This window comes from Toxotes jaculatrix, chromosome 18 (assembly GCF_017976425.1).
Source record: "Toxotes jaculatrix isolate fToxJac2 chromosome 18, fToxJac2.pri, whole genome shotgun sequence".
NCBI lineage: Eukaryota > Metazoa > Chordata > Actinopteri > Toxotidae > Toxotes > Toxotes jaculatrix.
The window spans coordinates 3,249,915-3,276,706 of record NC_054411.1 but is presented as its reverse complement, the minus strand read 5'-3'; the positions used below and the strand labels follow the sequence as shown (position 1 = coordinate 3,276,706).

The following is a 26,792-nucleotide window of genomic DNA, read 5'->3' as shown; positions in this document are numbered from 1 at the left end:
ACGCTTCCCTTCATTAGTTTTGTCAGGTTTTATATCCAAATTTACCTCAGAGATAATCTGTTTTCATTTCAGCAACAACTTTGTTAATCTCATCTATTGGTTGAATTTATTTTTGCTCCCTGGTTCGTGACTGTTTGTGTTTCCATTGATCTCCTCTCTCCTCTGACAGTCTGACGGTCAGTGATGAGTCATGGCTCTGCTCTTTACTGGTTTCCACTCCTGCCGTAATTCGGATTAGACAGATATTTATTTATCTTGGGCGATCAGGACACGCAGTGTCTGACGCTATAGCTGTCAGTCCCACCCTTGTGTTCCCGTTGACCTTTGACCTTTGGTTTGCTTGATCATCACCACCTTGTTGTAGAAATGAAATGTGTCACACCACATGTGACTGTCATATTTTACTTTTAAGGAGGATGTGTAGAGATGAGCTGGATGTGAAGTCCACAGTGTCATTTTGCACATTGGCTTTACAGGAATTTTGAAACAAAACACCTTAATTTTAGACTTTAAAAAATTTAAGGTGCAGTGTGTGTGGAAGCATTTTAAGGAGTAACACAACTGAACGTGACTTTTGACAGACAAGAATAAGATTTATTTTAACAGACAGTCTCCTAATTAGGTTTGGTGATTTAGGAGGCCTTGCCTTTATTTTAAGGCATGAATACATTTGATTAATTATTCTTTGAAGGTTCGAAGCCATTTTTTTTCTTCCTGCAGTTTTTGAAAAAATAGCTTTTCCATTTTCCACTCATTTCTACACAAGTATTTATAGGTTCCTAAAAGTGTGAGGATAAGCTGTGACATCTCAAACTCTTCACAGATGTATCAGCTGCTGCAGCTTGCTGCTTTTACAGCACAGTAAAAAAAAAAAATAAAAGGGTCTCTCTTTACAGTGCTGCTACATGCTGCTCTCCCGAGGAAGTGTTTCCATACAGATGTGTGTACGTTGCAGGGGCTGTAGCTGTTACGCGAAACCTCTTGCCACGCTCCTCTGAAGCCATCTATCACTTTTTCGATGATTGGTATGTCTGTCTGTCTGTAGGGTCTGGAATGTGGAGAAGCTACAGACTTGACCTGTGCAGGAGGAAGTCGGAGTTGTGTAACGTTACACTCTGGTGTGTTTGATCACCTACCAGCCTCAGGTTCAGCCTCAGCCCCTGCTTAGTTATTTGATGCCATCTCGGATTGTGTTGCAAATCTTTAAGTTTAAAAGCAGGTCAGGTGTCAGCTTTTACTTTTTTTTCTCAGTCCAATGCGATTGAACTCAAACAAGGAATGATAGCTGAATAAACAGCTTAAAAAACATATTATATAAACAGCTTTTTCTGTCTCTTGTATACTTTTTGTCTCTTGCATACATCTCTATAAAACTCTGTACTATTTCTAAGTTAATCACACGGCTCAGATTAAAGTCTCAGTCGATGTTCAGCACGCTGTGCCTGCAGCACCCTCTGCTGTTCACTTCCTCTACTGACTGTATTAAGTTACACACAAGGAAGGTTTACTGATTGATTTACTGAAGAATTCCATTGAGCTGCCTTGAGTTCAGGGCCTTGGTATTGTTCATGCTGGCTTCCTGTCACCCAGGGACGTGGACAGAGCTGTTGATAACGTTACGCCTGTGATTTTTCTACCAGGACAAACCTGAATGTCTGCTGTGAAAAAGGCCTCGTGTCTCTTGGTTATGTCCATGTGTTTTAGTATAACTCCACTAAAATAATTATGATTATGAGACACTTCAGTCAGCAGACCAATTTTATTTTTTTCATGCAATGAAAATATATAATACTCTTTTCTCAATATACACCATGAATCAAATTAACTGTACAACATGTGACTATTTAATTGCCCCGGTAACTGTTTGTGCATTTGTGTAAATCATGACTGAATTTCATTTAACTGTTTGAGTTCCAGGATCCTGGTCCTGGTGCATGCTGTCACTGCCGTGTCTTGCAGGGACATGTAAATAGAACAGAGTCATTTTTAATGTTCTCATTAACACTTGTGTTTTTCCCTACTGTGAAAAGTCAAACTGGTGTAGAAGGGCCACTCTGCGCCCTGTTTAATGTCCAGCAGGCTCTGTTTGTGCCTTGTCGTATCCTGTGGACACTGTGAGGCTGTGGTGACTCAGGTAAACCAGGAAAAGTACAGATTTCTGTCACAAGTAGAAATGATCAAAGCTGATCATGCAAAACAGGAACGTTTAGCACATTTACAGGTGTCCAGGCTTCAAGTACTATGTTCTTAAATACAGGATAACACTTCGGGTTCAGTTCCTCTTTGACACACATGGATCACTCCAGTTCCTCTTTCAGAGTTTCTTTACTGTCAGTTTTCTTTTTTCAGCCCAGGTTGATGAGATCTTCGTCACTGTGCCTCTCCTCCTCAGCTTGCCGACTCCTCTGCCACTCCTCTCTCGCTTTCTTCACTTCCTGGCCGTAGTAATCATGAAGTTTTCTGAAGTCCTCAAGTGGATCAAAACCCACCAGAGGCCATTCGCCGTACAAAGGTGCCGGTCCATTCAGCGGTGTGACGAGAGCATTTCTCCTGGGCCACAGTTTAGGGGATTTTTTAGCGACCACTTTGGTGGGTATCGAAGGTGCTTGTAAAACAGTGCCGGCACTGAAGCTTCTGCTCTCCCTGACCACCGCTCTTGGCTCCTGCACAGGGATTAAGAAGCTGGTCGTGGACAGTTTGAAGGCGCTGACAGAGGAGTTGTGATGGGACTCACCAGAGCCTTGTCTCTGTTTAGCCTCTGCATATAGACAAACAACAAATATTACTTATTAGGCTGCTAAAAGCTGTTTTTAAACATTGTAAAGCAGTAAAAGACAGAATGAACAAATACAGGCACCTGAGATAAAATTAAAATGAATAGGTACTAGGAACAGTAAACAGGACAAGGCCACAACAAGCCTACCTTCATACTGCCGCCCCAAGTCTCTCACCAGCAGGGAGAGGTAACAGTGGCTGGCTGACAGCAAAGCTTTCACCCAGCTCTCCTGACTCTGACGATCCACGGCTGAAAATCTGTAGGTTTTGAGTCCGGGCCCTTCAAACACCAGGGAAAAGGCGAACTGTCCATCAGACTCTGAGCGTCTCACCGCACACCCCTCCAGTACGATGACACCCAGCAGGTGCCGGTCAGCCGGGCGCTCCTGGTAGAAAAGCAGGTTTGCTTTCAGGACGAACCACCGTCGCTGGTAGGTGGCATTTCGCTCTTTCTAAAAACACATATACCAAAGTAAAGTAACGTTTTTGCATCTGCTCTCATTTTGGAAAGATTCATTAATTTCATATTGTCTGTGTTTCTTGTTTTCCCGAACCTTTTTGTAGAGATATCCCTCTTTATCTACTGGAGACGTGCATGAGAGGTAATGGGTCAAAATCTTCTCATGGAGCTTCATCCCAGCACCTGAAGAGGAGAAACTGCTGTTGGATTTGGACGACATTTACTTTGGTGGGAGATAACTAAGTACATTTACCCAAGTATCCTACTTAGATATTTTCCTTTTATGAGATATGGATTTTATGTGTGTTTTACGTTGTTTACACTGGGTAAACATGTTCTCAGTTTGCAGTGGTGGAAAGTGCATCAAGTACTGTACTTAACTACAAGTTTGAGATATCTGAGTATTTCAGTTTTATGGTACTTTTTATGATTCTACTTCACTACAAGTCAGATCATCATTCACTACATTTATCTGATGAGTGTAAAAAGTTACTTTTCACATGAAGATTTTAAATAAAAAAAAAACACAACAAGCTCGTGAAACAGGAAAGAACCAGTGGTTTCCAATCATTCTAGCTTGTCACACTTGACAAATTATGTAGTTTCCATTTGCGGTTGTCAAGTTTCAGATGTCTAAGATTTGTTAGCAGATCCACCACAAACTAGTTCATAAAGTAGTTAAAACAAATATGTGTGTCTGTAAATGCACTGAATGCTTCTTTTGCCCCTGGGTTTGACTTTTTTAGCCTAAAACATTTTCCAAACTGACACTAACTGAAATAATCAAACAGCCTGATTCTAAATAGGAAGAACAGTATTATTAAGAATGGGAAGCTATTAGAGGACACACTGACATTAATATTAATAACCTCCAAGTTATTATCACTATGCTTAAAATTTCAAAGCAGCTCTCAGAATCACCAGATAGATAGATAGATAGATAGATAGATAGATAGATAGATAGATAGATAGATAGATAGATAGATAGATAGATAGATATGAAATAAAGTACAATAAAAAGCCATAACTACCTCTGTTTTATGTTGAGTCCTTCAGGGGGTCACTTTGCCCTTCTTCACAGCCTTTACATCATGTACCTTTACAGATATTTTCCTCTGGTCCTCATCGTTCCTAAACACGGAGTCAGTTGTTTTCTCTCAGCTCGATGCATCCAGATCCAGACAATGCTTGAATATATAGTTTCAGGTTACTACCACTGGTTCTCCCTCGGGTACGAGAGGACGAGTGTTGAAATATAAATAACTCGACCCACTTCCTGGTAACAAAATCCTGACACATTATATTCTCTCTCCTCTACGGTTGAGCCTACCTTGAGCTGAAGGGTCATACACAGCTGAAACAAGCAGTCAAACCCAACCTCCCTGATGAGAGCTGCTACCTGGAAGTGAGAAGCAAGATGCTGAAGTGGAGTTTGAGGGCTGATGCATTGACCTCAGCTCTCTCTCACTTCTGCATTTTGTGTTACTTTTGTCAGAGGAGTTTTATTTTAATCTCTGAGGATGTGAACAGCAAATGTCCCTCTGCTCGATGGTTGATTCTTCAGGGCTTCTTTTCAAATATAGTGAATTTTTGTTTGTGACAGTACCAAGAAAAATGTTGGTATGAGTAACAAGTCAACAGAATGACATCTTGAAATGACTTAATAAAAATGTACCTCTACATTTCTTAACTTGTTGAGTCTATTCTTGGCAGCCACTTATCCTTTTTATCCTAATGGACCTCAAGGAATTCCAAATCTAAAAGAGTCCAAAGTGTTAAGACTTACAAAGCCTCATATACTGCAGTGGTCCTTCCTATCCAGCATGTCTCCACAGTCTGAATCCAGTGCCAAAAATAAAACTGATATCGACTTATGGCCCCAAGAGAAATCTCAGTGCAAAAACTGGTGGTCAAGTTTTAAAACATATGTTTATGTGAAAGGAAGTTTTGAATCCCTGCGCCCTGTCATTAGGTTTATCAAAAATACACTATTTCAGTCATGGACTTTGGTCTCGCACCAAAGTCGTGATATGAAACAACATGTTTACTGTCTACCATAGTTTACTATTTATACTTTAGCCAATCAAAAATGGGTCACAGACACATCACAAATATGTGAGACTAAACAACTAATGTATGCATGATTTTAATTCATATATTCATGAAATAAAAGCCACAGCACTGCTTAAACTCACATTTACACAGGATGTGGGGTTTGACTTTCAGTTTCATCATCGAAAAAGTCTTGTATGTCACATTAAAGGAAAGATACTTTTTTTTTAAGATCAATTAATTCTCAGGACAAAAACATTTTATACTGTTTTTTATTTGTAAATCACTTTGGTATTTTTTGTTGTCCATTTTAGGCAATTATCTAAAGAAAAAGTAAATCTCTGTTAAAAACATTTTTTTTAGAATTGCATTCTCTTGAACAGTTCTACGCTTTAATGCATTTGGAAAGAACTTTAAAGCTTGTTTTTGAAAAGTACTATTTAAATAAAGTTTATTATTATTATTATTATTATTATCATTATTTTATTAAATGCTTGTCATTTTTGCTTGGAAATAACTCAGATCAATAAATTGTCAAATGAGATTCCGATTTAATGACTGACTGAGCATTTCAATAACATGAGAAGCCCGAACGTGAAATGCTATCTCCGCTCCTCACCAGGTGGTGGCGGTAATGATCATGTCGATTTGTGTCAACCATCATTGACGTTTGAAAAAAGGCAAGAAGAAGAAAAACAAGCGAAGAAGAAACGAAAACGAACGTCGCCTGAACTATTTTCAGCAGGTTTTGCCACATTTACTGCTAAAAATCAGTCCCCTGACCTTGTTTGCATATTTTTACACTCATGTTGTGTGAACGTTAGACTTAATCACTTAACTAAATGTTATCTCACCTCCAGCCGGTTTTTGTACTGTGATAAATGCCTTGATTGTTGTGCATGCGTTGTTGTTGGCTAACGTTTTTAGCAGCAAAGCTAATTTCTGTGATAATCGCGCACATTCGCGACCTAACGAGAATCTACCCCGTGAACGTTTTAGAAATAAAGCTACTTACTGATGCTACAGCTCATGTTAAGTTGCTTTAGGTGAATAAAAGAGTCGCTGTCTTGCCTTCTGTAGCACCATGTCGAAAAGGAAAGTAACATTTGAGGACGGGAACGGAGAGTTTGACCTGGAAGACGACCTCCCAAATAAAAAGGTAACTCTGTCCCGTTCAGGTTGTTGCTTAGGAAAGAGACAGTGCTGTGGAGTCGGAGGATTATAATGATAAACTCGGATAAACAAAGTTTTCACCAAATTGTGCAACTCAGTCTAAACGTTTTAGCTATAAGTCCTTAATTTATTATCCAATATGAGACATTTATGACTGTGTTATAATTTATAAAAAAAACAGTGCAGTAACTTCTAATTTTATTATGATTAGTTTTCATATAATGTGCAGTATAATGTGATTTTTATTTAAGATATCAAATGTGAGAAATAATTGTTGAACTATGCTCCACCTTTGTCCTTTTTGGCCACTCAGGCACCCATACTGTAACATCACGAATAGACAAGCATCCAGAATCATTTCCAAATCCAAGTTTTCTCAAACAGCAGCTAACTTGACCTTGGCCTGTTTGACATTATATAGCTACATACTCTTGTCATCTTAAAAAAATCACAGTCCAATACACACACCTTGTATCTTGCTTTGTACAGATGAGCAGTCCTTTCTCTAATGTTGTTTAAGTGGGGATGAGGGGTTTTGTAGGGGGGTTGCATCTGAAACTCTTAAGACTTAAACTTAGAAGTGCAGAAATATCCTTTTAGTACTTTGGATGTTAAGTAATGTATGTACTTTTTTTTTTACTGTTGAACAAGAGTTGTGAGGTTGCCAGTGGACCCGGCTCCAGGTTCAAGGGTAAACATTCCCTTGATAGCGATGAAGAGGATGAAGGGGAGGAGACAAACAGCAGCAAATATGATATTCTGGCCAGTGATGATGTGGAAGGTACGTCTCATTGATTATTTGAAGTGTAACTATGAAGTAATAGCAGAGAAGTGGTCTTGACCAACTAAGTGAAGGTATTTATGTATTTGCACATACAATTTAAAGGACATATGTTTGTCTTCTTGGCATAAATCTACAGTTTTCCCCACACTGAGTCTAATTTGACTGGCTAAAGGAAACAAGCTTTTAAGAAGAAGGGGCTAAATGCTTTGACACTGGAAAACATTCTCCCATCACTGCTTCATATTAGTCATACCATAAGTCTAGCAAGGTAGTATTTTGCCTGGACATGCAGCACGAGTGTCACCTAAGACTGTGCTAACTTTGTTTTCAGGGCAAGAAGGAGCAACAATCGACTTTGATGAGGGAGTTTCTATCACACCTTTCAACCTGGAAGAGGAGATGCAGGAGGGACACTTTGACTCAGAGGGAAACTATTTCATCAAAAAGGAACAACAGATTAGAGACAACTGGCTAGACAACATTGACTGGGTAATGGCATTTTTGGTCTTTTTGCTTCATGTTTGAAAACTTTTCAAGTAATGTGAACTAATGTAAGTTACTCTTTTCAGGTCAGAATAAAAGAACAACCTTTCAAACAGAAGAAGAAAGGTCTTGGAGCCAAACGGACACGCAGAGTGGGTGATGAGGATGAGGCTGAGGAAGAGAAACAGAGAGAAGAGAAGCAGGCAGATCAGGAAAATGAAGAAGAGGAGGAAGAGCCAGAGCCTGCTGAGGACCCCCTGGCATCCTACACACAGCACCAGCTCACAGAAGCTGTGATCGAACTGTTGCAGCCTGGGGAGACAGTTGCCAAAGCACTCCGTCGGCTAGGAGGACTTGGAGGACGGAAGAAGGGAAAGCTGAGGGAAGAGAGTGAACCCACAGAGGAGACCAAACGGGATACAGAAAAGCTTGAAAAGCTCACAGCACTCGCTGACAGACTGGTTGGTTCTGGGATGTTTGAAATCTATCAGCAAACCTATGAAAAACTGGCCTATTTGATGAAGAGCATGAGCAGCAAGAGACCAGCTTTGGGGCAGAAATCCAGGCGTGGTGGTGGTGATGATGATGACGAAGAAGAAGATGAACTTGACATGTTTGCAGATAAATTTGACGAGACGCATGGTGGCCAATCAGAGGATAAAGAGGAGGAAGAAAATAAAAGAGGTTACTTATTGTTAGTTGTGCATGATTGTCTTCAATATCATAAATACTCATTTTGTTAAATCCATTTCTGTCTTTCCTCAGTGAGTGATGAAGTGATGTGGGAGTACAAATGGGACAATAAGGATAATTCAGAAATCTACGGCCCCTTCACCAGTCAGCAGATGCAGGTATTGTCTTATATCAGTTTAAATTGTTGAGTTTGTAGGGATTACAAAGAAAGCAAAAGTTCTTCCTTTTTGGAAAAAAGTGTTTATTAAAGTCCCACCCAACAAGTAAAGATACTCTTTTGTCAAGGGCCACAAGTCCTGAGTATAAAAAACGTCTTTAACATTATGTGACACATTGGACCAGTGGACTTTGCCAAGAATCCCCTGATGGGTTGGAGATTTTGTCTGGGAATGTTTGTTGTGTTGGCTCAAAAGTCTGTAAAGGCATAAAATCTTGCTTAAATGCTTAAATATTTGAAGGTTGCCTTCAAACATATTAGTAAATCCCATTACGTTAGATTACTAGGTAATTGGGCTGCAGGCTGATTGTACCTTTCACCTCAGTCTGACCAGGTGGGTTTTAATCTGCTTATTGTCTGTTTTCCAGGGTTGGGTGGATGAAGGCTATTTCAGCAGTGGTGTTTACTGCAGGAGGGTGGACCAGGAGGGATCTCAGTTCTACAACTCCAAGAGACTAGACTTTGAGCTCTATACGTAGTTTATGTCCAGCATCAAACAATCACAACTGTCATGATCACTGTCAGCATTCATGTTTCATCCTCAGTTTTCATCCAGGGGTTTGGTGTCAGATCTGTTCTTTTTACGTTGGCTTTGTTTTTAAATAAATAACTCGTGTGTGGTGTTGCTAACAGCCATTCTGTGTGGTTTTTTTTTCCTGAGGTTCATTTCAAGGCCTATTGATTTAATTCTTATGCTTCTATTCCACCACATTCACAGTAATGTTTGATAGGATTATTGGAATTATCTTGTCTCTATAGAGTATTCACTGGTAGTTATTAGATTATAACTACTTTGCATGTAGTCACAGATACATCAGTGTGGCGTCCCAGAACCTTAAGAAAAAAAAAATCTATATTTTGTTATCTATATATATATGTAGATAACAATTTAAATGTAGCTGTAGCTGTTTCTTTTTTAAAAATCAAATTAGACTTACAGAATATTAAACGTGTGTTATTGTAAAATGTTTCTATCAGAAGTACCAATAAAATTTTGTTTAAAAAAACACAGTTTAGTTAAAATACAAGTGTAGTTTAATTACTGATTATCCATTTTTACTCCTAAAAACTTGATTGTGACTGAGATGGTGATATTCATTTTGACCATGACTGGATTAACCTAGGGGGCTCTCTGGCAAAATTTTGTTATACCCTTATTGATCACTTTACATGGAAATTCCATTATTTCACCAAACCAAATAGTACTCTACAGCACAAATTACTAGTTGATTAATAGATTAACAGAAAATTAATTGATGATCATTGATAAAGTGCTTAAGTCATTTTTTTTAAAACAACAAACAGTATTAATGCAACAATAAACTTAAACCATTACAGTCTTAAAACTAGATTTGGACATTTAGACCAGGGTACAAGATGGAGGATAGAGGATCCAAGATATTTGATATTAAGTGCTGCAAATTTCAAGCAATTTTGTTTAGTCAGATGTTGTAGACACAAATGATGAATAGTAAACCTGGGGCTTTTGGGGCTCCTGGGCAGTTGCTCGCTTTGCCCAGTTGGTAATCCAACCTTGAATTTAACTAAACTTTAATTTTTCCACTTGATAAAATGCAGGACTTTTGAGACACTGGGTCAGCCGAGGACATAAAAGAAGACTATAATTTTTATGAGCCATTTGTCTTCATCTCCTATTGGCTGCCCTCCACCTGCTACGCACAGAACTCTTCTCTGATTGGTCAGATTTCAACAGGCGGAAAGTGAACTCGCGCTGTGATTGGATGACCTGTCTGTCTGGTTGGTGGATTTGTAAAAACGGATACATCTGCGAGTCGCTGTAGGGCGCCGTCCGACATGTCTTGTTTACGGTGAGGTCGGAATACTACCCCGCGGTCCAGTTTAACGTTTCAGGTAAGTTTGTTTGGCGTGATTCAGCTGTGATACCCCTGTGCAGCTAAACTACGAGCTGAGGATGTGCTCAGTTATCACTGAAAAAGCGCTTGAGCGCCAGGAGATATGACAGCTCTCGGCTACGGCTACTACCTGGTGCAGAAACTGTATGTTACACACAATGAATATCAGCGTTAGCCAAACCATGCAGTGTTGACTGCGTTACAGTAAAGCTCTGCTAGCCAAACAGAACATACAGCTCACGCTGTTCTTACGATAGCCGCTGTCCGACACGCATTAACGTTTCCTAACGTTAACCAACGTCTGCTCATTTATAAAAGTTTGAATATGAGACGCTGCCTGTTCCAGCAAGTAGACTACGCCTCAGTTCTGATCAGACTGCTTCCATTTGATTAAAATTATTCACTGAAAAGGATTCGTGTTTATTTAGCTTTAATCCCGCATTTAAATCCTCCAGTCCTTTCTGACAAAACTGTCTTCATCAGCTTAGTTAGCAAGGTTGTTGGGTGCAGCTAACTTTTCTCAAATGGAGTGTGGTGCAAGTGAACTAATGCTGATGTGCAAGCGACACAATGACTGGCAGAGACAGAGCTCCAATTCAAAACATACAGGGCGTATTTCAGTTTACAAGTGTTCATTTTAAGGAATGTGATTTAAAACGTTTGTGTAATAGCTAATAATCTCAGCCACACTTGATTTTAATTGATTTTGTTTAATGCTAAGAGCGAAAATCAACATATTGGCTTAAAAACAAGACCTTTTATTAACTGTATGAGAGACATTGCTCTTCACTAGATTGACTGTGCATGAGTTTAAATCTAAGTCATATTCCCCGAGAAAGGTATTGTGTTGCCTGTCTTTCTTCTAGCTCTTGTCACATAACATTATCTTTATTATCTTTCTGTTTTGTTTTTTTTTTTAGATGAAATGATTAATCAGTTAGTTGATAAACAGAAAATTGATAAGCCACTATTTGGATAATGGATTAAAAGCAAATATGCCAAAATTCCCAAATTTCAGTTTCTAAAATTGGAAGATTTTCTCATTTTTATGTGACAGTAAACTGAAATTTCTTTGGCTTTTGGACATTTGGAGATGCTGCCTTGGACTTTAGGAAATTGTGATGGCCATTTTCATAGTTTCCTTGTTATTCATAGCTACAGATTAACTGAGAAAATAATCAAGATTTAAAAAAACTGTGAAAATATTCATTAGTTGATGCCCTAGGCGTTTTTGCATGTCAATGTTCAAAATTCTTTTACTATGCTTCATTTCAGAATAAACTTCCATCCCAGAGATTATAAAAGTAAGTGAAACCCCACTTTTAACACCTATTTTGAAGTGCTTTCAGACTGATATGATACCCTGCATGTTTGTTTTTTTTCCCGTTGTTGTTATTTACAGAGAAGGCCAGAGAAGGAGAAAGAAAGAGAGAGAGCAAGGGGATGTTGATTTGTCCCTCTGACTTGCTTCCTCAGATAGTTTGTCCAATGGATGAAGATGCTTTTCCCCCAAACCCTTTCTGTAGTGCACCTCCCCACAGTGAACCTCCACCACCTCTCCTCCCCCTTTCCTCCATCACTCCGAGGTATAGTTTTCCTGGCACCTTTTCTTTTCTTTTGCTGTTGGTGTATGTTCCACTCCTGCTTTTTTGCCCTTTTTTATTTTTCAGCTTAAGAAAAGTTTTCATGAATATTTAAGTGGCAGAAGTTGCTCGTAACTTTTTTCAGAAATGCACAGAAATTTGGATCGTAATTATCGGTTCACAGTTGGCTAGTAATGATCACATTTATTCAGACTGAGTTATCAACATTATCAGTTGTCACATTTATTCTGGATATATTGCCAAAATATATGTTGTCCATGGCTTATATAAGGGACAGATTTTTCTGATAGAGAGACTTGCAGCCTTTTTTTTTCTCACTGTCCATAAAACAAAAAATGCTGGGTATTGGCTAAATTGCTTTTTCGAAACATCCACAGCCGTGCCAATGATGGAATATCTGGACACAGAAGGAGTGGTCGCATTCAAGGGATTAGAGCTCAAACATCTAAAAGGCAGAGCAACACAGGCCGTGGAGCAATTCAGAAACCATCCAGACAGAATCCGTCCCCCACCAAGAGACAAAGAGAGAGAGGAAGCATGGTAAAAGTTTTAAAAATCTGAATCGAATTTCTGGAGTAATGAAATGAGTCACTGCTCATGCAGCTCCCGTGCATCTCTCTGATTTGTAGGTGCAGGTGTCACAGTCCAAGCAGCCGAAAGTTGAAAGCACACACGAGAAACAAAATGAGGTCAGTTTTATCTTGACTTGCTCTAGACGTTCTCCCACTTAACCCTCTGTGTGTCAGTCTCATTATGGTCTGTCTGCATGAAGCTGATGGAGTTTTGTTTTCATTTAATAAAGCTGTCAATGTCTAATCTGTTTATGCAGCAGCTGTAATGCAGGGCTGTGTGTGGCAACATTGGAGACCAGTACAGTGAACAGGGTGTGAGGGTTAATTGGGTGATTTTAATCCTCCTTCACGGTCTGCTGCATCTGACACAGACAAGCAATCGAGTGTCTTCATGTGACCCACTAACGCACAGACTGCAAAAAATACAGACTGCAATGTGTCCTCATTGTCTCATTCAAAATTCACGTTGGTACAATAAAATTAAATTAAATACAAATGGGAGAGTTTTGTGTACAAGTTCACACTAATTGTGAATGTGTTCAGCTTTGTTTAATTTAGTGGAAGAGATTTGGAAAATTAGCAGATAATGCCTACTCACAAACAAACAAACAGCGTTTGTGTTTTGTTGTTGGTTGGATCAGCAGCTCAGATGGTATCAGTGCCTTGTACCAAACGCAGCTCATGACAGCTTTAAAATGTTCATATGTTTATTTTGCAGGATGGGTTTGATTTTAGTTTTGCAGCGGAGCTCCAAAATAAGTAAGTGTGTGATAGCTTGTATTTCACAGCTTTTGTGTGCATGATAATCTTTTCATTTGTTTGGGGGTTTTTACTTTTTTACATTTTTTATTTTATTGTTAAATTTGTATTTTAAAACTGTGTAATAACAATGAATAAGAAACTATCAGCGACTGTGGTCAGAGTCTGTGGTTCAAGCATGGTTTGAGTAATTTTCCATATGATCTAAGATACCAAGTGGAAAAGGGACAGAAATGTTTGAATTTCATAAGACTTTCATGAACAGGGAATTAATAAGTGGTAAGATGCCAGATACAAGATCACGTATAAACACAATATATTGATGTTTTCATGAGAAACAGTGTTTCTGCCTTGTGATTTCTGCTTGAGTCTAATTTCCCTTTTTGTTACAGACAGGAGGAGCAGAAAAACCCCCAGGAGAAACCAAATGTCTCTGCTGCAGAAAATGTAGTGGAGCAGCTGGCCGACGATACCACGCAGAAGCTTGATGCTACTAAATTTGACATGGATACATGCGGGGATTTGGAAAATGCATCTTCCTCCCCGAAGGGATGGGTGATCGGCCCGTTGTTTCAGTCATTCAAGTCGAAGATGGCCAGTTTCACAGAGATCGTCATGAGTCCTGTTAAACTCTTCAGAGCTAATAGTCCTCCACTGTCCATGGACCATCCAGAATGCGAGCTACTGGCCGACGGAGCATATGATGTTGAGGCGAGCAACATGTTTCAGCCAGTAGGACAACGTGAGAATTGGAATCAGGAGGCTGAAGCTGATCAGCAGAGGATTCGTGATGTAGAAGATTCGCAAAATGCAAAAACCGGCGCTCTTAAATATTCTAAAAAAATTGTGTTCGACGCGGAGTCGTCAACACACACCAACGAACAGGCAGATGAATGTGCAATAACTCAGAAGGAAAACAGCTCACCTGATTCTGTGCCTTTGCAAGACAGCCCCCCCTCCCCAGCACTGTTACGGCCCTCCGTCAATTCAAGTGCCTCACAAGAATCCATGATTTCCAGTGCAGCGGAGGAGCACGGCAAGGCTGTCCGGCTGAAACCACCGCCTAGAAAACGTACAGGAAATAGATCCGAATCAAAGAAAGTTATCTCTGAGCCTCTTACATCTGAGGCCGGAAAGGAAGAATCTGACCCAGAGGTCAGTGACGAGCAGCTTTCTCAGACGGACAAACGAACGAATGAAGCCGACTCAGATACTGACAAAACTCAGTTGTTATCTTCTTCACTTTGTTACACAGACTGTCTTCAGCCTGATGGTGAGGATGATGGGAAGAAAACTGAAAGTCGCAGCTTGGTTCGAGAAAACCTCTTGCATAACGTAAATGTTAATGGAAGGACACTGAAGCCCACTTTGATTATTCAGCAGCTAAACCCTGACACTCATTCAGCTGCAGGTCTTGGGAGATCAAAGAGGGGGCTGAAACCATCTGGTCATTCCCAGGAACTGCCGAAGAGGAAAAAACTGACCGGAGATGTAAGTACGGAGTATCCAAAAAACCAAGATTTACTAAACGTGGCTTCAGATAGTGGCATGTTGAGAGGGTTAGGACCACCAAGAGACGATGAGGAAGCATTGAAGCCTCTTAGGAAAAGAGAGGCTGTTTCAACAAGAGCGAATAGGAAAGGAAAGGGTGGGCAAGAAATGCTTCCTACGATAAATGAAGCAGTGTTTAACACACAGACTGAAAGTTCCCTTGATGCTATGTCAGTTAGCTCACTGGATAAAAGCAGTGGTGCGATAGAGAATCACCAAAAGGGCAGCAGCAAGACGAAGCCGAGTGGTTCATGCAAAAGACTTAAAACAAGAACAGGTCTCGGTAAACCTGATGTAAACATTGACAGTATGGATCTGGAAACCACGTTTGCAATCACCTCTACCGAACAAGCCCAGCCAGAGCCGTTATCAGAAGTTCTTGTCCGTCCTGACAGAAAGCAGCTCCAGAGCAAGTGTAGGAACACAAACAAGATACCACTAAAAAGGAAATCGCCAACCCACGCGAGTTCAGTGACAGACTCAGACAGCACTTTGGTTTCTACCTCAGCAGTACTATCGATGGAGCCATTACAACTCACGCCCACAGATCTGAAGACCTCTCCACCTGTTCAGAGAGAGGAGAGTCTGAAAACAGAGATGAAGCAGCCGTCCAAGAGACTCAGAAAGGCTGTTAGAGGTTCTGTTAAATCAAGTGGAGCCCAAGAGACAAAGCAGCGTGTCGATAACCATCATCTGATAACCAAAGAAAGTCAGTCTATAGAAGGCAAAGGTAAAATCTCAATCGACCCGGTATATTTTGAAATGACACCTTTTGAAAGTAATCCCCAACCTGTTCATTCAATCTCCCAACCTAATTTAGAGTGTTATTTACTGATAAATAATGAATTTAAGCAAGTTGTAGATGAGAAAGCAACGAGTGCTGCTCCTGAGGCAGGTGAGGCATTTCCCTCTGACGCTGAAGCCAGTAATCACAGCAGCGTCGGCGTCTCCAGGCTAAGGTCTAGTGCGAGACGAGTGAACGTTAAGCCAAGGAGAGCAGATAACCAAAGGAGAAGGTGCAGAGTTTTGCATAGTCGGACGAATAAAGGTGAAGAGGTGACAAACTCGATCACCATGGAGGACTCAGATTTGGCAACGTCGGGTACTCGCCCATCAGAAAACGGCTTTTCAAGACGCCTGTTACGCAGCTACTCCTGTCCAGAGATCCCCTCCCTCCGTCCCCATGACACACCTTGGACTTCTTCTCTGCATTCACCACATCACTTCAGGACTCACACATCACACCAGCACCAGTCTTCTCACACTCCTTTTGTCCCTCACGCCCACAAATCCATGCGGCGAGCTCGTCGGCACACAGTCTGCAGTGTGGAGGTGGAGAGGGAGATCGCTCCTCTGTGTCTTCGTAAGGAGGTGTACCCATCCAGAAGATCTGTCCCGTACGACGGCTTCACCCAACACCTGTCTCCTACCCTCGCACTTTCTCCCAGCACTACCCTCTCAGCTCTGGCATCCTGTTTCCTCTCAAGTCCCCTGGCTTTCCTTTCCAAGAAATTAGACGGCAGAGGAGCTGCTGCCGGCCCCAGCACTTCCAGTCATGGTTCCTCTCCCACCACCTCCTCTTTTCTGACATCCCCATTGTGCCCTTCCACATGGCACCTTCCAGGATTCCTCCAAAGAAATGACTCCTCTTGTGGGGCGATGAATTCTAGTAGCAGGTAAACTGTTTTTTTAATATTTAAAAAAAGATATTTCCTGATGATGCTCAAGTGTCAGAGATCCTCATATGAACTCTTGGCCTATTTGCAGTGGGAATCCCTTGGAGTGTGGGACGGAGAGACGTGAGGAGGAGGAGGAGGATGATGGCGAAGACACAAGCTCATCCAGTCAGGAGTATGAAGATGTTGGGTTGAGAGAGGAAAAGGCTCTGTCTGATTCTGAAATCAAGGTATGCATCGTTCTACCTAAGTGTAATTACATCTTGTGTGTGTGTGCGGACACGCTGTGATTGTGTATCATTGTACACTGAATCCCTGTTTTCATGTTGATCATCACAGGTGGTGCAAAAACACGAGGAACGAGGGAAGGTGTCGTCCATCAGAATTCGGAAAACTTTACCCAAACCTCAGAACAACCTGACGCCCATGGGCCTGCCCAAACCCGTCAGGTATGGACTCCACAGACATACAGCGCACGTCAGAGCTCATTCTTAAACTGTAGAACAGTACATGTGACAAAATAATTTCAGTATAAAGGATTGTGAGTGAATCTGTTAAACGTTCCCGTGAGTGTGATGAGCAAGTTCTGGTAGAGAGCCAGGGTTAGCTGGCAGTATACCTGATTCAGATAACTCTGTAAACAAGATAAACTATCATAATTCCTTTGAATAATAGTTCACAGGAATTTTGGTTAACCTATCTCGTTGTACCTGTGTAACTGATAACCAATCCCTGTCAAATGCAAAGCGATGCAGATGCAGCCTCTTGTTCTTTTGAGCCTCTAAGTTACAGGAGGTTTTGTTTGATCATTTGAAGAAAAATCAAACATTCAACACTCGCAGAAGTCATTCTTCTGCCGTATGTTAGTGTGCTCACTCTCTGATCCACCATTGAAAGTGGATTTATGTCTGTTGTTCATTGAGTATTTTCTGGTCAAAATTCAGACTGATTGCGTCATGTTTTTTTTTTTTTCAGGCTGAAAAAGAAGGAGTTTAGCTTGGAAGAAATTTACACCAATAAGAATTTCAGCAAACCCCCTGAAAGGTAAGGTCAACATTAGACAAGTGCAAAGATAAGATGCATGTTAAATGGTGCATATACACACAGAGAGATGCACACTGGGTATTTTTAAAAAGTTAAACTATTTATAACAAATATAAATGGAGTCGGACAACATGAATTGCAGCTTCACCACCTTGTGTAACTAGTTTTATCTATATGGCTCGCTGCATTAAAAAAAAAAGAAAAGAACGTGTGACCAGACACGTCCCTGAACTCACTGAACTGACTGGAATATGTTCCACATCTTCACATCAGCCGACTGGAGACCATCTTCGAGGTGCCCCTCAATCGTCGGAATGGTTCTGAGTCCTGGTTTGGCCAGAGACGCGTCAAGCGATTCTTAGAGTTCCTGGAGGTCGGTGAGGCCAGAAAACCAAAGAAGCCGCTCGTTGGTGTTGGAAAGGCAGGTATTTCATCTTCCAGGACGAGACGAGGGGGCTTCTCTAAAGACGAACCGTCCCTCAGCGTGCAGGATGTGGACTCGCTGCTCTGTGCCAAGCTCGATCAGCTGAATCTGTGGTTGATAGATGATCAAACACACAGTTGACAGACGCCTCTTAAATGGTGATACTTTAGCAGCCATTAAAAAAACACTGCAGCGCTGTTTATGACTGTTTCTAATGTATTTTCAACATGAAGATTCACACGTGAGTGTTCCAGCTCTTTTTTTTTTTTCTGTCGGCACAATCAGCGTGTTAATGTTGTGGTGACAAAGTTACTATTGAAGAATTACCTTTTCATTCTGTAGCATTTGTAGCCAGCAAACTGAAGAACAATACTTCATAGCACCATAAACGTATTTTAGCCTAGAAGTTTTTCATACACATACTGCTTAAATGCATTGTACAGTCGCTTTATTATCATTACAGCACTTAAACACCTGCTGTCCATTTTTCCTGTCGCCCACTTTCAGTGAAACTGTCTGTGAACAAAAGTTTGCGTCCTTGATTTAAACACTTGTACAGAAGCATATTTTCAGTTCACTTACCCCCAGAACAAATAAGCACAGCCTCCCTGTAAGGGTGGGGGAAGGCAATGTTTTGCTAATCTAGTTCTATTTAAAAACCATAATACAGATTACACCTCATTCCTGTTACACCGTCCGATTTGAGAGGAAGCAGTGTGTGATGGTGACCTTGCAGCATCATTGTAAGTTATTTATAAAGGCAGCTATTTTTTATTAAATGCTGAATATAACTTTTAAACATGCCAGCAAGAGATTTGTGTTCGCTGCAACCAGTTTCACAACCAAGTTTCTGTCCATGAAGTTGATGTACAGTCGAGTGTGTCTGCAAACAGCTTGGGCCGTGTAAATCATTTTATTCAGCTCAGGGCAAACCCTGTTATCCAATTATTTGTGTTTGTCATTTTGTGGCTGAAGACGTTTTTGTTGTACAAAGTGTAAAATGGAAACGTACGGCACTCGAGAGCAGTTCTAATCAAGAGTGTCCAGATTCCACTGCCGGGTGTCTTTTTAATGCCTGTGGTTCTCTCTGGATTGTTCTGTGGTGTCTATATTTGTATTGCAAATGTAACTTCTTGAGAAACTACCTATGAATGTTTTGTTTTTGTTTTTGCCAAATTTTAATGAGGTTGCCTTAACTGTAAGATTTTCTGTTTAAATAGATGTTTTCTAGGCGTGTTTGTAATTGTCTCTGTTTTTTTTTTACGAGGGCCTGTCAAGATGTTTCAAGCAACTCAGAGCACAAAGGTTTTTCTCATTTTATTATAAAACTGTTTGTTACATGTTTGTATAAAAGTACAGCATACTTATACATTTGACGTTAATAAAGCTAATATGGTAACAATGCAATAATGCCAACACAGCGTTGGCACGACGAGAGCAGGATCTCATAATGTTCTGACGAAGCACTGCCGTGATCGCTGCCACGCCATTTCCAGTACAGACCCAATCCTTCACAAACAGCTTCATGTTGCTACTTTTTTATATTCACAGGTCGACTAATTTATTAACTTTTGTGGTATCGGCAAATATTTACTAGTGTCTAAAAACGAGTATGTTAAATTGTAATGCATCTAAGGATTGGGTCGCTACTGGGGAATGACCATTCTGATCTTTATTATAAAAGGTATTTGTTTCATGTCGTGTCATGTCTCAAACTAAAGGTAATGTTTGAATTTCTATGGTCATTTAGAATTGCAATTGTCCATATATTGTTAAATAAATACAACAGCATATAAGAAGACAAGTAAAAGTTCTAAGATTTTTAATACTATATTCTTGAGCAGTTCCTCATGTTAAAAAACATTAATGCTGAAAAGGAAGTAGAAAAGTGTAAACTGGGACAGCAGCACAGGAAAGGCTGAAGCAGGTTTTTTTCTGTTTCATGTCACTGCTGGTTTCTTCATGTCTTGATGGTGTGTAGTTGATAAGCAGCTCTGTGCTGTCCCCTGTCTGTCTCCATAAACATCTGAAATGAAAATGTCTTCTTTTGTCTCCCGCAGAGGCTTTATCAAAGCTGATCAGTCTTTCAGAGTGAACAGGTAAGAGACCAGTGCCAGCAGAATGGGCAATGAGGCCAGAAAGACAACCCACAGCACGATGGACATGATGCCAAATTTTCTCGCCCGTCGTGAATATGTTGCCACGGCCTCTGGATCTGTTGTTTTCTCAGCCTGTTGAAGTAAAGACAAGATAATATGTTAAATGACGCCACTGACAATAAGCAATAATCTAATTTGACACTTAGCCTAGTTCTGTGATTTAAAGAAAAAATATTTTAGCCCTTGTGTTTTGTTGACATCTGTGTTTTACTTCCTCTTTGTTTTAAGTCCCACAGACCCCACAGCTTTATGAGAAAGAAACTGCAGAGTCAGCTGTTTTCTCCTTTAAGTATTCTTTCTTCTAACCTTATTGCAACCCAATATATAAAGAAATCTTGAAGTGAAAAAACATTTCCTCTGTTATAAATTGGGCTTGCATTATTTAGGTAGGAAAAAAAAATCCATGAAATATTTCCCAATTTGGCTTCACAACAGTGTTTATATGTTTTATGGGAGAGAGAATAAGGGTACACCCTTATGTCAAAAGGGTGATTTATGACCCCCCCACCACGTGGCATAAGCCCCGCTCCTTTGTGACATCACTTCCCACACTCCTCAGACATCACACTGCAGGACGATATAAATATATATATATAAAAGCGTTTATAAAAGTTCTGAAAATACAAACTTTCAAAGTTGCTAAATAAAATAATAAAATAAAATTGAGTAGCGACAAAGTCCTTTTCCCGTTCTTCCGTGGTCCTTACTCTCTGCAGAATGTCGGCTAAGCTGTTTTCTATTATCTATCGTATTACTGTGTGGGAAATTGGCCAATTCGTGCCGTCCCCATCTCCCGACATGCACCACCAACATATGCATGTAGAAACGGCACCCTGACTGAAGGTGGTGGTTAGGTTGGAAGAGTGTGGGAGTCCTCCCTACTGATGGTCCTCTAACACTCGAGGCTCCGACACATGCGCGACAGCTCATGAGGCAGCTGTACTGAACCACTGTACCAACGTGTGGTTTCGTCACTGACGTTTGAAGCAGGTGAGTGCTTCAGACGTCATACGAATCACCTGATTGGTTCGCTTTGTCATGTGAATCACGTGGCGGGATCGAGTGTGTTCAGAGATAGAACAGCTCTGTATAGTGGCGGTCATTTGAATTTTTCTTTGCAGAGTATGTCGGTTTGCTGCGGTTGTTAGGTGTTTTGAGAGTTAGTTGTGTTGAGCAATAGATATATATCTATTGCGTGGGGAAATAGTTGTAAAAGAAGAAACCGATTGAGTCCAAAAACTGTTGTTTCTTAATAAAAACTCAGTTACAAATAAACAGTTACACAAGCACACCCACTGCCCTGTTCTTCAAGCACACCCTCTTTACCCACGTACACATAAACCTCTTTACCAACGAAGTCCAAAACATACCATGATATAATCTGTATTTGCACCAGTACCATGTGAAAATGACATCACTCTGTATTTGTAGAGCACAGCTCATGAATGTACCAGCACCATTTCAATGTTTCACAACACAAAATATAAGTGAAGATTATGTAGGGTTACAATCAGCCAAGCAAAATAACAAACATGGTCTTCTATTATTATTATTATTATTATTATTATTATTATTAGTCCACTTTACCATCTGGTGCAGTCAAACAGAAAAGTACTATTTATCTAGCTCCATGACAGTCAGACTCCCCATCTCCCAGCATGCCCCAGCAGCATATGCATGTATAGACGGCACCCTGACTCAGGGTGGTGTCTGGCTTTATGGAGAATGTGGGAGCCATCCTCATCTCCCAGCATGCCTCAGCAGTATATACATGTATAAATAGCACCCTGACTGACATGAGAGTGCACAGGCTCTCGGGCCTGCTCGGGGGACATTGCACAGCCCGCGAGAGGAGCGTGAAAGTGCCCGGAGGATATGTGTTGTCAACCAGAGTACTCATTGTTGCATCACTTATTAACCTGTCCATAATTGTTGGCTGTGTGCATTGTTCTGTTTGAGTGTCAGCCACATTGGGGAAGTTGTTTAAGTCCCCTGAGTGAAGCTGCAGCTCATCAACAGATCTATGAAGCATGCTGTCCTCCTCAGAAATTCCAACTGTTAAATGAGAATAAATGCAGTTAAATCACAGAAACTATCAGGATGTCAATGATTTGTTTTGAGTTTTTTTTTTTTAAAGCAAACTTACTTTTCCTGTTATCTGTGAAATGAATCTGCTGGCCAATGGGATGATCATCATATGAATCCTCCTTGACAAAGATGAGAGCAGGTTCCCTCTCCATAAAGTCTATTGCTTACCGACAAGACAGGTGACAAAGAGCTATAACATAAAAATCATTCGGTCATCTCTGTTCACTAAAGAAGTTATTGCACTGAAGATGAAAACCAAAACCAGTTGGTAAATGATCCACTGGCCTGTACTCCCATGCTTGTCATAGCAGCAGGCTCCATTGTGTCTTTTCTGTGAGAGAGATGTTTCTTTTCTCTCCAAAAAACCAACCGCGACCTGGGGGCATGGTGCCCGATTGGACATTACTGTCCAGAGCGGCCCCGTGACCCTGGGGGCATGGTGCCCGATTGGACATTACTGTCCAGAGCGGCCCCGTGACCCGTGACCCTGGGGGCATGGTGCCCGATTGGACATTACTGTCCAGAGCGGCCCCGTGACCCTGGGGGCATGGTGCCCGATTGGACATTACTGTCCAGAGCGGCCCCGTGACCCTGGGGGCATGGTGCCCGATTGGACATTACTGTCCAGAGCGGCCCCGTGACCCTGGGGGCATGGTGCCCGATTGGACATTACTGTCCAGAGCGGCCCCGTGACCCTGGGGGCATGGTGCCCGATTGGACATTACTGTCCAGAGCGGCCCCGTGACCCTGGGGGCATGGTGCCCGATTGGACATTACTGTCCAGAGCGGCCCCGTGACCCTGGGGGCATGGTGCCCGATTGGACATTACTGTCCAGAGCGGCCCCGTGACCCTGGGGGCATGGTGCCCGATTGGACATTACTGTCCAGAGCGGCCCCGTGACCCTGGGGGCATGGTGCCCTGGTAGCCTGGTGGGGGGGTTACAGTGGGAGGGTCTAGGAAGTGACGTCATACAGAGATGGGGGGGGGTTCGACGGGCGGGGTTCGGGAGTGACGTCACAAAGGAGCGGGGCTTATGCCACGTGGTGGGGGGTTGGGGGGGTCATAAATCAGGAGTCATAAATCACCCTTTTGACATAAGTACCCTTATTCTCTGTGCTAGAACCTAACCACCACCTTCAGTCAGGTGTTGGTGGTGCATGCTGGGAGATGGGGACAGCACGAATTGGCCAATTTCCCACACAGTAATACGATAGATTATAGAAAACAGCTTAGCGGCGCAGATGATTTTCTTTTCACGTGCTTGTGCCGCCCCCCCATGTGATGCCGCCCCGGGCGGCTGTCCGATTCGCCCGTGCAAAAAAACCGCCACTGATGTTGACGCTTATCAGGCGGAGTCTCAGACGGTTTTTAGACCGACGGACGGTCGGCACAAAATCCTCGTCCCCGCTGTCTCGTCCGCACACTCCGACAGACGTATCCGATCTCCCAAAACACCGCTCAGCGCGCTCTACTAAATCTTTAAGTATTTATAGTGAGTGACCTGCGTACAACTCTTTGTCAACAGCTGTTTTTTCTGATTCAGATACTCTCTTACCGTAGTCTGACTGCGTTAAGTTGAGGCCTTCCAGCTCCTCTGGAGTCACTTTTAACAAGAGAAACCCTCGTTAAATAATGAGGAGACTGGTAAACAAGTTTTCACACGGAGGAGAGTGTATTTCGGCACAAACGGTAACCTCTAAGAAAAAAACAAAATGTTTTATTTGCTTTTTTTTTGTATTTTTTAAAAGCCGTAGGATCAAGCTGATAAATTCGTGTTCCTACCACGAGTCATCTTGCCGGTGTAGTCCGATCCCTATCTACCGACGTTACTTTCTCACTTGCACATTTATACCTTTCTCTGTTTTTATTTTTCTTTGATGCACCCTAAACAACAAATGCTTTGTCATGAGATGCCTTAGAATCTACAGCATTGCATACTGACCCTTTGATATGAAACTGTGTGAAACTTTCTGCAGATCCGGACCTTCAGACATTCTGCAGAGAGTAAGGACCATGTCACCCTTTTGACATAAGGGTGTACCCTTATTCTCTTATGGGCTATGCAAGAATAAATACATTCCTTATATGTGGGGGAAAAAAATGTGCAATCCCACAGAGTGACATTATGTCTGAATCCAGTTACTCTGCTGAACTGAGGTTTACTGAGAAAATCCCTCAATATTTTATAGCAAATCCCCAAATTGGAGTTGAGTGTTGTATTAAGAAAGACTTGAAAAAACATCAGCTTTTCCTTTAAAAAGTGAATTCACCTACAGGAACTGCTGAGCCTGCCTTGTCTCGTCTTGGTATCGTAAAGAAGTTCCCACTTTCCCTGCGGTTTAGAGCTGGCAGCACTGATCGGGAATGTGTAGCTTCAGGCTTTGACATTTTGACTGACAAAGAAGATTCGCTCAGTGAAATACCTTGACTGAATTTATCAAAGCTTTGATTCCGATGCAGGAGATCCCACAGATGATGCTGCATATGGCCAGTTTCCTGTAGTGCTTGTCTTTGCAGCAGGACGTGGCACCCTGTGGAGAGCAGCTGATGACTTGGTCGCATGTTTCACCTGACCCTGGTATGGTGTTCAGTGGGACCTCTTCATCTGGCTGAGGTGAGTTAGACATTTCTGCAAAACACAGCAGCAGGTTCAACAAAGATGAACATGAGTGATGTGATGCAATTAAGGTTAATTTTCAGGTCATTTCAGAATAATGTTCCGACAGAATAGAACCTTTGTCTCATTAAGTTCACGGATTGTGTCTAATCTATTCTGTTCTATTTATGTTCCTCAACAATGACCTGATTAAAGACGTCATCTCCATTTAACGTCACAATGACAGCCTCCCTCCATTATTAAACCTCAATAATAATATGAATAATAAGACTGATACAGCTCTGTGTGCAGTCTGCCAAAAGACTGCTGCTCATGACCGCACAAACAATAACCAGTCTCTCGCAGAGAGTTATGGTGTGGTCAAACTGTGGACGTATTCAAAACATCCTGTAGGCTAAAACTTGGCCTGTCCGCAGACCTGACCCACATGTTGGACAAGCATTATTTGGGTGCCAACATGGCCCTGAGGGAGCACCTGTGTTTTTCAAGGGTTTGAAAACTATCTTTTATGTTGTTCTTCAGAAAAAAAAAAATGCTATTGTTTCCTGTCACTGTCTGCTTGCTGCTGCTTTGATATACGCTGAAAACAGAAAGGTGGAAAATTGTGTTCCCAAGCTGCCCTTATGATGTGTGCTTTACCCAGAGTTGTGGCACTGGGCGAGAATTAGAACAAATCTAAACACGTCTTTCGAAACATCCAGACAGTTTTTGCATTTTTCTTTTGTAAGTGTAGCAATTTCTCTTGAAAGGGTATTTCCAGCATGAAACAGAAACTACCCTGTGAATGGCGTAACATGGTTCAAAGCCTTCCCTGTCAAAAATGCAGAAATGAAAAAGCCTGAAAAACTTGAAGGATCACACCTTGAAAATGTTGAAACCTCCCGCTTGGCTGAGAGGTTGCCATGGAGAAATGAAAACACAAAATGTGATTTATCTAATCTCTGGTTTGATCAAACCACTCAGGTATACTCTGCATGTTTGTGACTTGGGAAACTGTATCAGCAGGGAGTTGGACTGAGTTCACACAGGCCTGTGAATCATTTGTAGTGAGACACTAGGAGAGTCTGGTTTGTGGACTGAGAGCTGACTGATTAAGAAAGTTTCTGTTCTCTAACTGAACACAACTGAAAACAAAATCTCAAAGGTTCTTCTAAAACACAGAGGGGGATATACAACCTGACTTAACAAGGAATATCACACTGACCAGATAAAACAGTTTAGACACAACTAAACTTCAATCAAGGGATAAAATCTTTCTCTAAAGTACAAACCTGATGGGATTCAAAAGACACTGTTTTGAGTCTGCTCCTCAGTCTTCATACACTCCTTCAGTGAAACAAGTGATTCCTTAGTTTGTCCAGTTTGTAGGCTGGTGAATTGTCCTCTTGTCTCTGTAACGTGATTCCAGTTTAAGGTGACACCTGCCACACAAGGCTTTTTCCTTTAAATGTAAAAGTTTCTGTTACGATTTCCACACGTGTTCATCCAAACACCACTCCTGCCCCAGTGTCATATAAGTTGTTGAATGACAGGACTGAGAGCGGTGAGCGAAACTGTGTGAAACGTACACGCCCATTTATTGTGCAGACTCTTTTTTTTTTGTTTCCCTCCCACACATACTTTTGTCAAACCCAGCCTTCACCCGGTAATGTCAGTTCTCATACTCTGTTGCTTGTATTTGTGCAGGTTCGACTTCCTCTCTCCCTTGTGTGACAAACTGTTGAGTATTACAACCCCTCCAGCGTGTCTCTTCCTACCACATTCCACAGGGCTTGGGAAAGATGTG

At 41.5% G+C, this 26,792-nt stretch overlaps 3 protein-coding genes and 1 long non-coding RNA gene across 5 annotated transcripts; 2 read left to right on the top strand and 2 right to left on the bottom strand.

Moving 5' to 3' along the window:
• Positions 1-1,745: 1,745 nt before the first annotated feature.
• pheta2 (PH domain containing endocytic trafficking adaptor 2) lies at positions 1,746-4,609 on the bottom strand. The gene is made up of 5 exons (XM_041062082.1): positions 4,566-4,609; positions 4,267-4,366; positions 3,330-3,418; positions 2,924-3,227; positions 1,746-2,758 (listed from the first exon to the last, which is right to left on the bottom strand). Exons 3-5 carry the CDS (start codon positions 3,408-3,410, stop codon positions 2,346-2,348), a joined length of 798 nt encoding a protein of 265 aa, XP_040918016.1. The 5' UTR covers positions 3,411-3,418; positions 4,267-4,366; positions 4,566-4,609; the 3' UTR covers positions 1,746-2,345.
• A 1,351-nt stretch (positions 4,610-5,960) lies between these two features.
• Positions 5,961-9,269, top strand: cd2bp2 (CD2 (cytoplasmic tail) binding protein 2). The gene is made up of 7 exons (XM_041062081.1): positions 5,961-6,032; positions 6,368-6,446; positions 7,112-7,241; positions 7,576-7,733; positions 7,814-8,411; positions 8,493-8,578; positions 9,006-9,269. Exons 2-7 carry the CDS (start codon positions 6,372-6,374, stop codon positions 9,114-9,116), a joined length of 1,158 nt encoding a protein of 385 aa, XP_040918015.1. The 5' UTR covers positions 5,961-6,032; positions 6,368-6,371; the 3' UTR covers positions 9,117-9,269.
• A 1,130-nt stretch (positions 9,270-10,399) lies between these two features.
• Positions 10,400-19,373, top strand: prr14 (proline rich 14). Of its 2 annotated transcripts, none has more exons than XM_041062079.1 (11): positions 10,400-10,509; positions 11,787-11,815; positions 11,988-12,097; positions 12,493-12,655; positions 12,745-12,804; positions 13,406-13,446; positions 13,839-16,673; positions 16,765-16,903; positions 17,013-17,122; positions 17,649-17,717; positions 17,991-19,373. In XM_041062079.1, the coding sequence occupies exons 3-11, from the start codon at positions 12,000-12,002 to the stop codon at positions 18,280-18,282; spliced, it is 3,807 nt and encodes a 1,268-aa protein (XP_040918013.1). In that variant the 5' UTR covers positions 10,400-10,509; positions 11,787-11,815; positions 11,988-11,999; the 3' UTR covers positions 18,283-19,373. The 2 variants fall into 2 exon arrangements, with proteins under 2 accessions (XP_040918013.1, XP_040918011.1); XM_041062077.1 differs by having other exon boundaries at positions 10,429-10,509; positions 11,914-12,097.
• A 70-nt stretch (positions 19,374-19,443) lies between these two features.
• Positions 19,444-26,549, bottom strand: LOC121198162. Its single transcript, XR_005896326.1, has 3 exons — positions 26,278-26,549; positions 24,813-25,018; positions 19,444-20,372 (listed from the first exon to the last, which is right to left on the bottom strand). It is a non-coding gene; the product is annotated as an uncharacterized LOC121198162 (long non-coding RNA).
• Between the last annotated feature and the right edge of the window lie 243 nt (positions 26,550-26,792).

Excerpts from the sequence above, each read along its gene's own strand:
- pheta2 (XM_041062082.1), bottom strand. The coding sequence starts at position 3,410 with ATGAAGCTCCATGAGAAGATTTTGACCCATTACCTCTCATGCACGTCT. Across the intron at positions 3,228-3,329 it reads AGGGATATCTCTACAAAAAG|AAAGAGCGAAATGCCACCTA; the intron begins GTTCGGGAAAAC and ends ATGTGTTTTTAG. Across the intron at positions 2,759-2,923 it reads CTTGGGGCGGCAGTATGAAG|AGGCTAAACAGAGACAAGGC; the intron begins GTAGGCTTGTTG and ends GTCTATATGCAG.
- prr14 (XM_041062077.1), top strand. The coding sequence starts at position 11,955 with ATGTTGATTTGTCCCTCTGACTTGCTTCCTCAGATAGTTTGTCCAATG. Across the intron at positions 12,098-12,492 it reads CTTTCCTCCATCACTCCGAG|CCGTGCCAATGATGGAATAT; the intron begins GTATAGTTTTCC and ends AAACATCCACAG. Across the intron at positions 16,904-17,012 it reads TGTCTGATTCTGAAATCAAG|GTGGTGCAAAAACACGAGGA; the intron begins GTATGCATCGTT and ends TGATCATCACAG.
- cd2bp2 (XM_041062081.1), top strand. The coding sequence starts at position 6,372 with ATGTCGAAAAGGAAAGTAACATTTGAGGACGGGAACGGAGAGTTTGAC. Across the intron at positions 6,447-7,111 it reads ACGACCTCCCAAATAAAAAG|AGTTGTGAGGTTGCCAGTGG; the intron begins GTAACTCTGTCC and ends CTGTTGAACAAG. Across the intron at positions 7,242-7,575 it reads GGCCAGTGATGATGTGGAAG|GGCAAGAAGGAGCAACAATC; the intron begins GTACGTCTCATT and ends CTTTGTTTTCAG.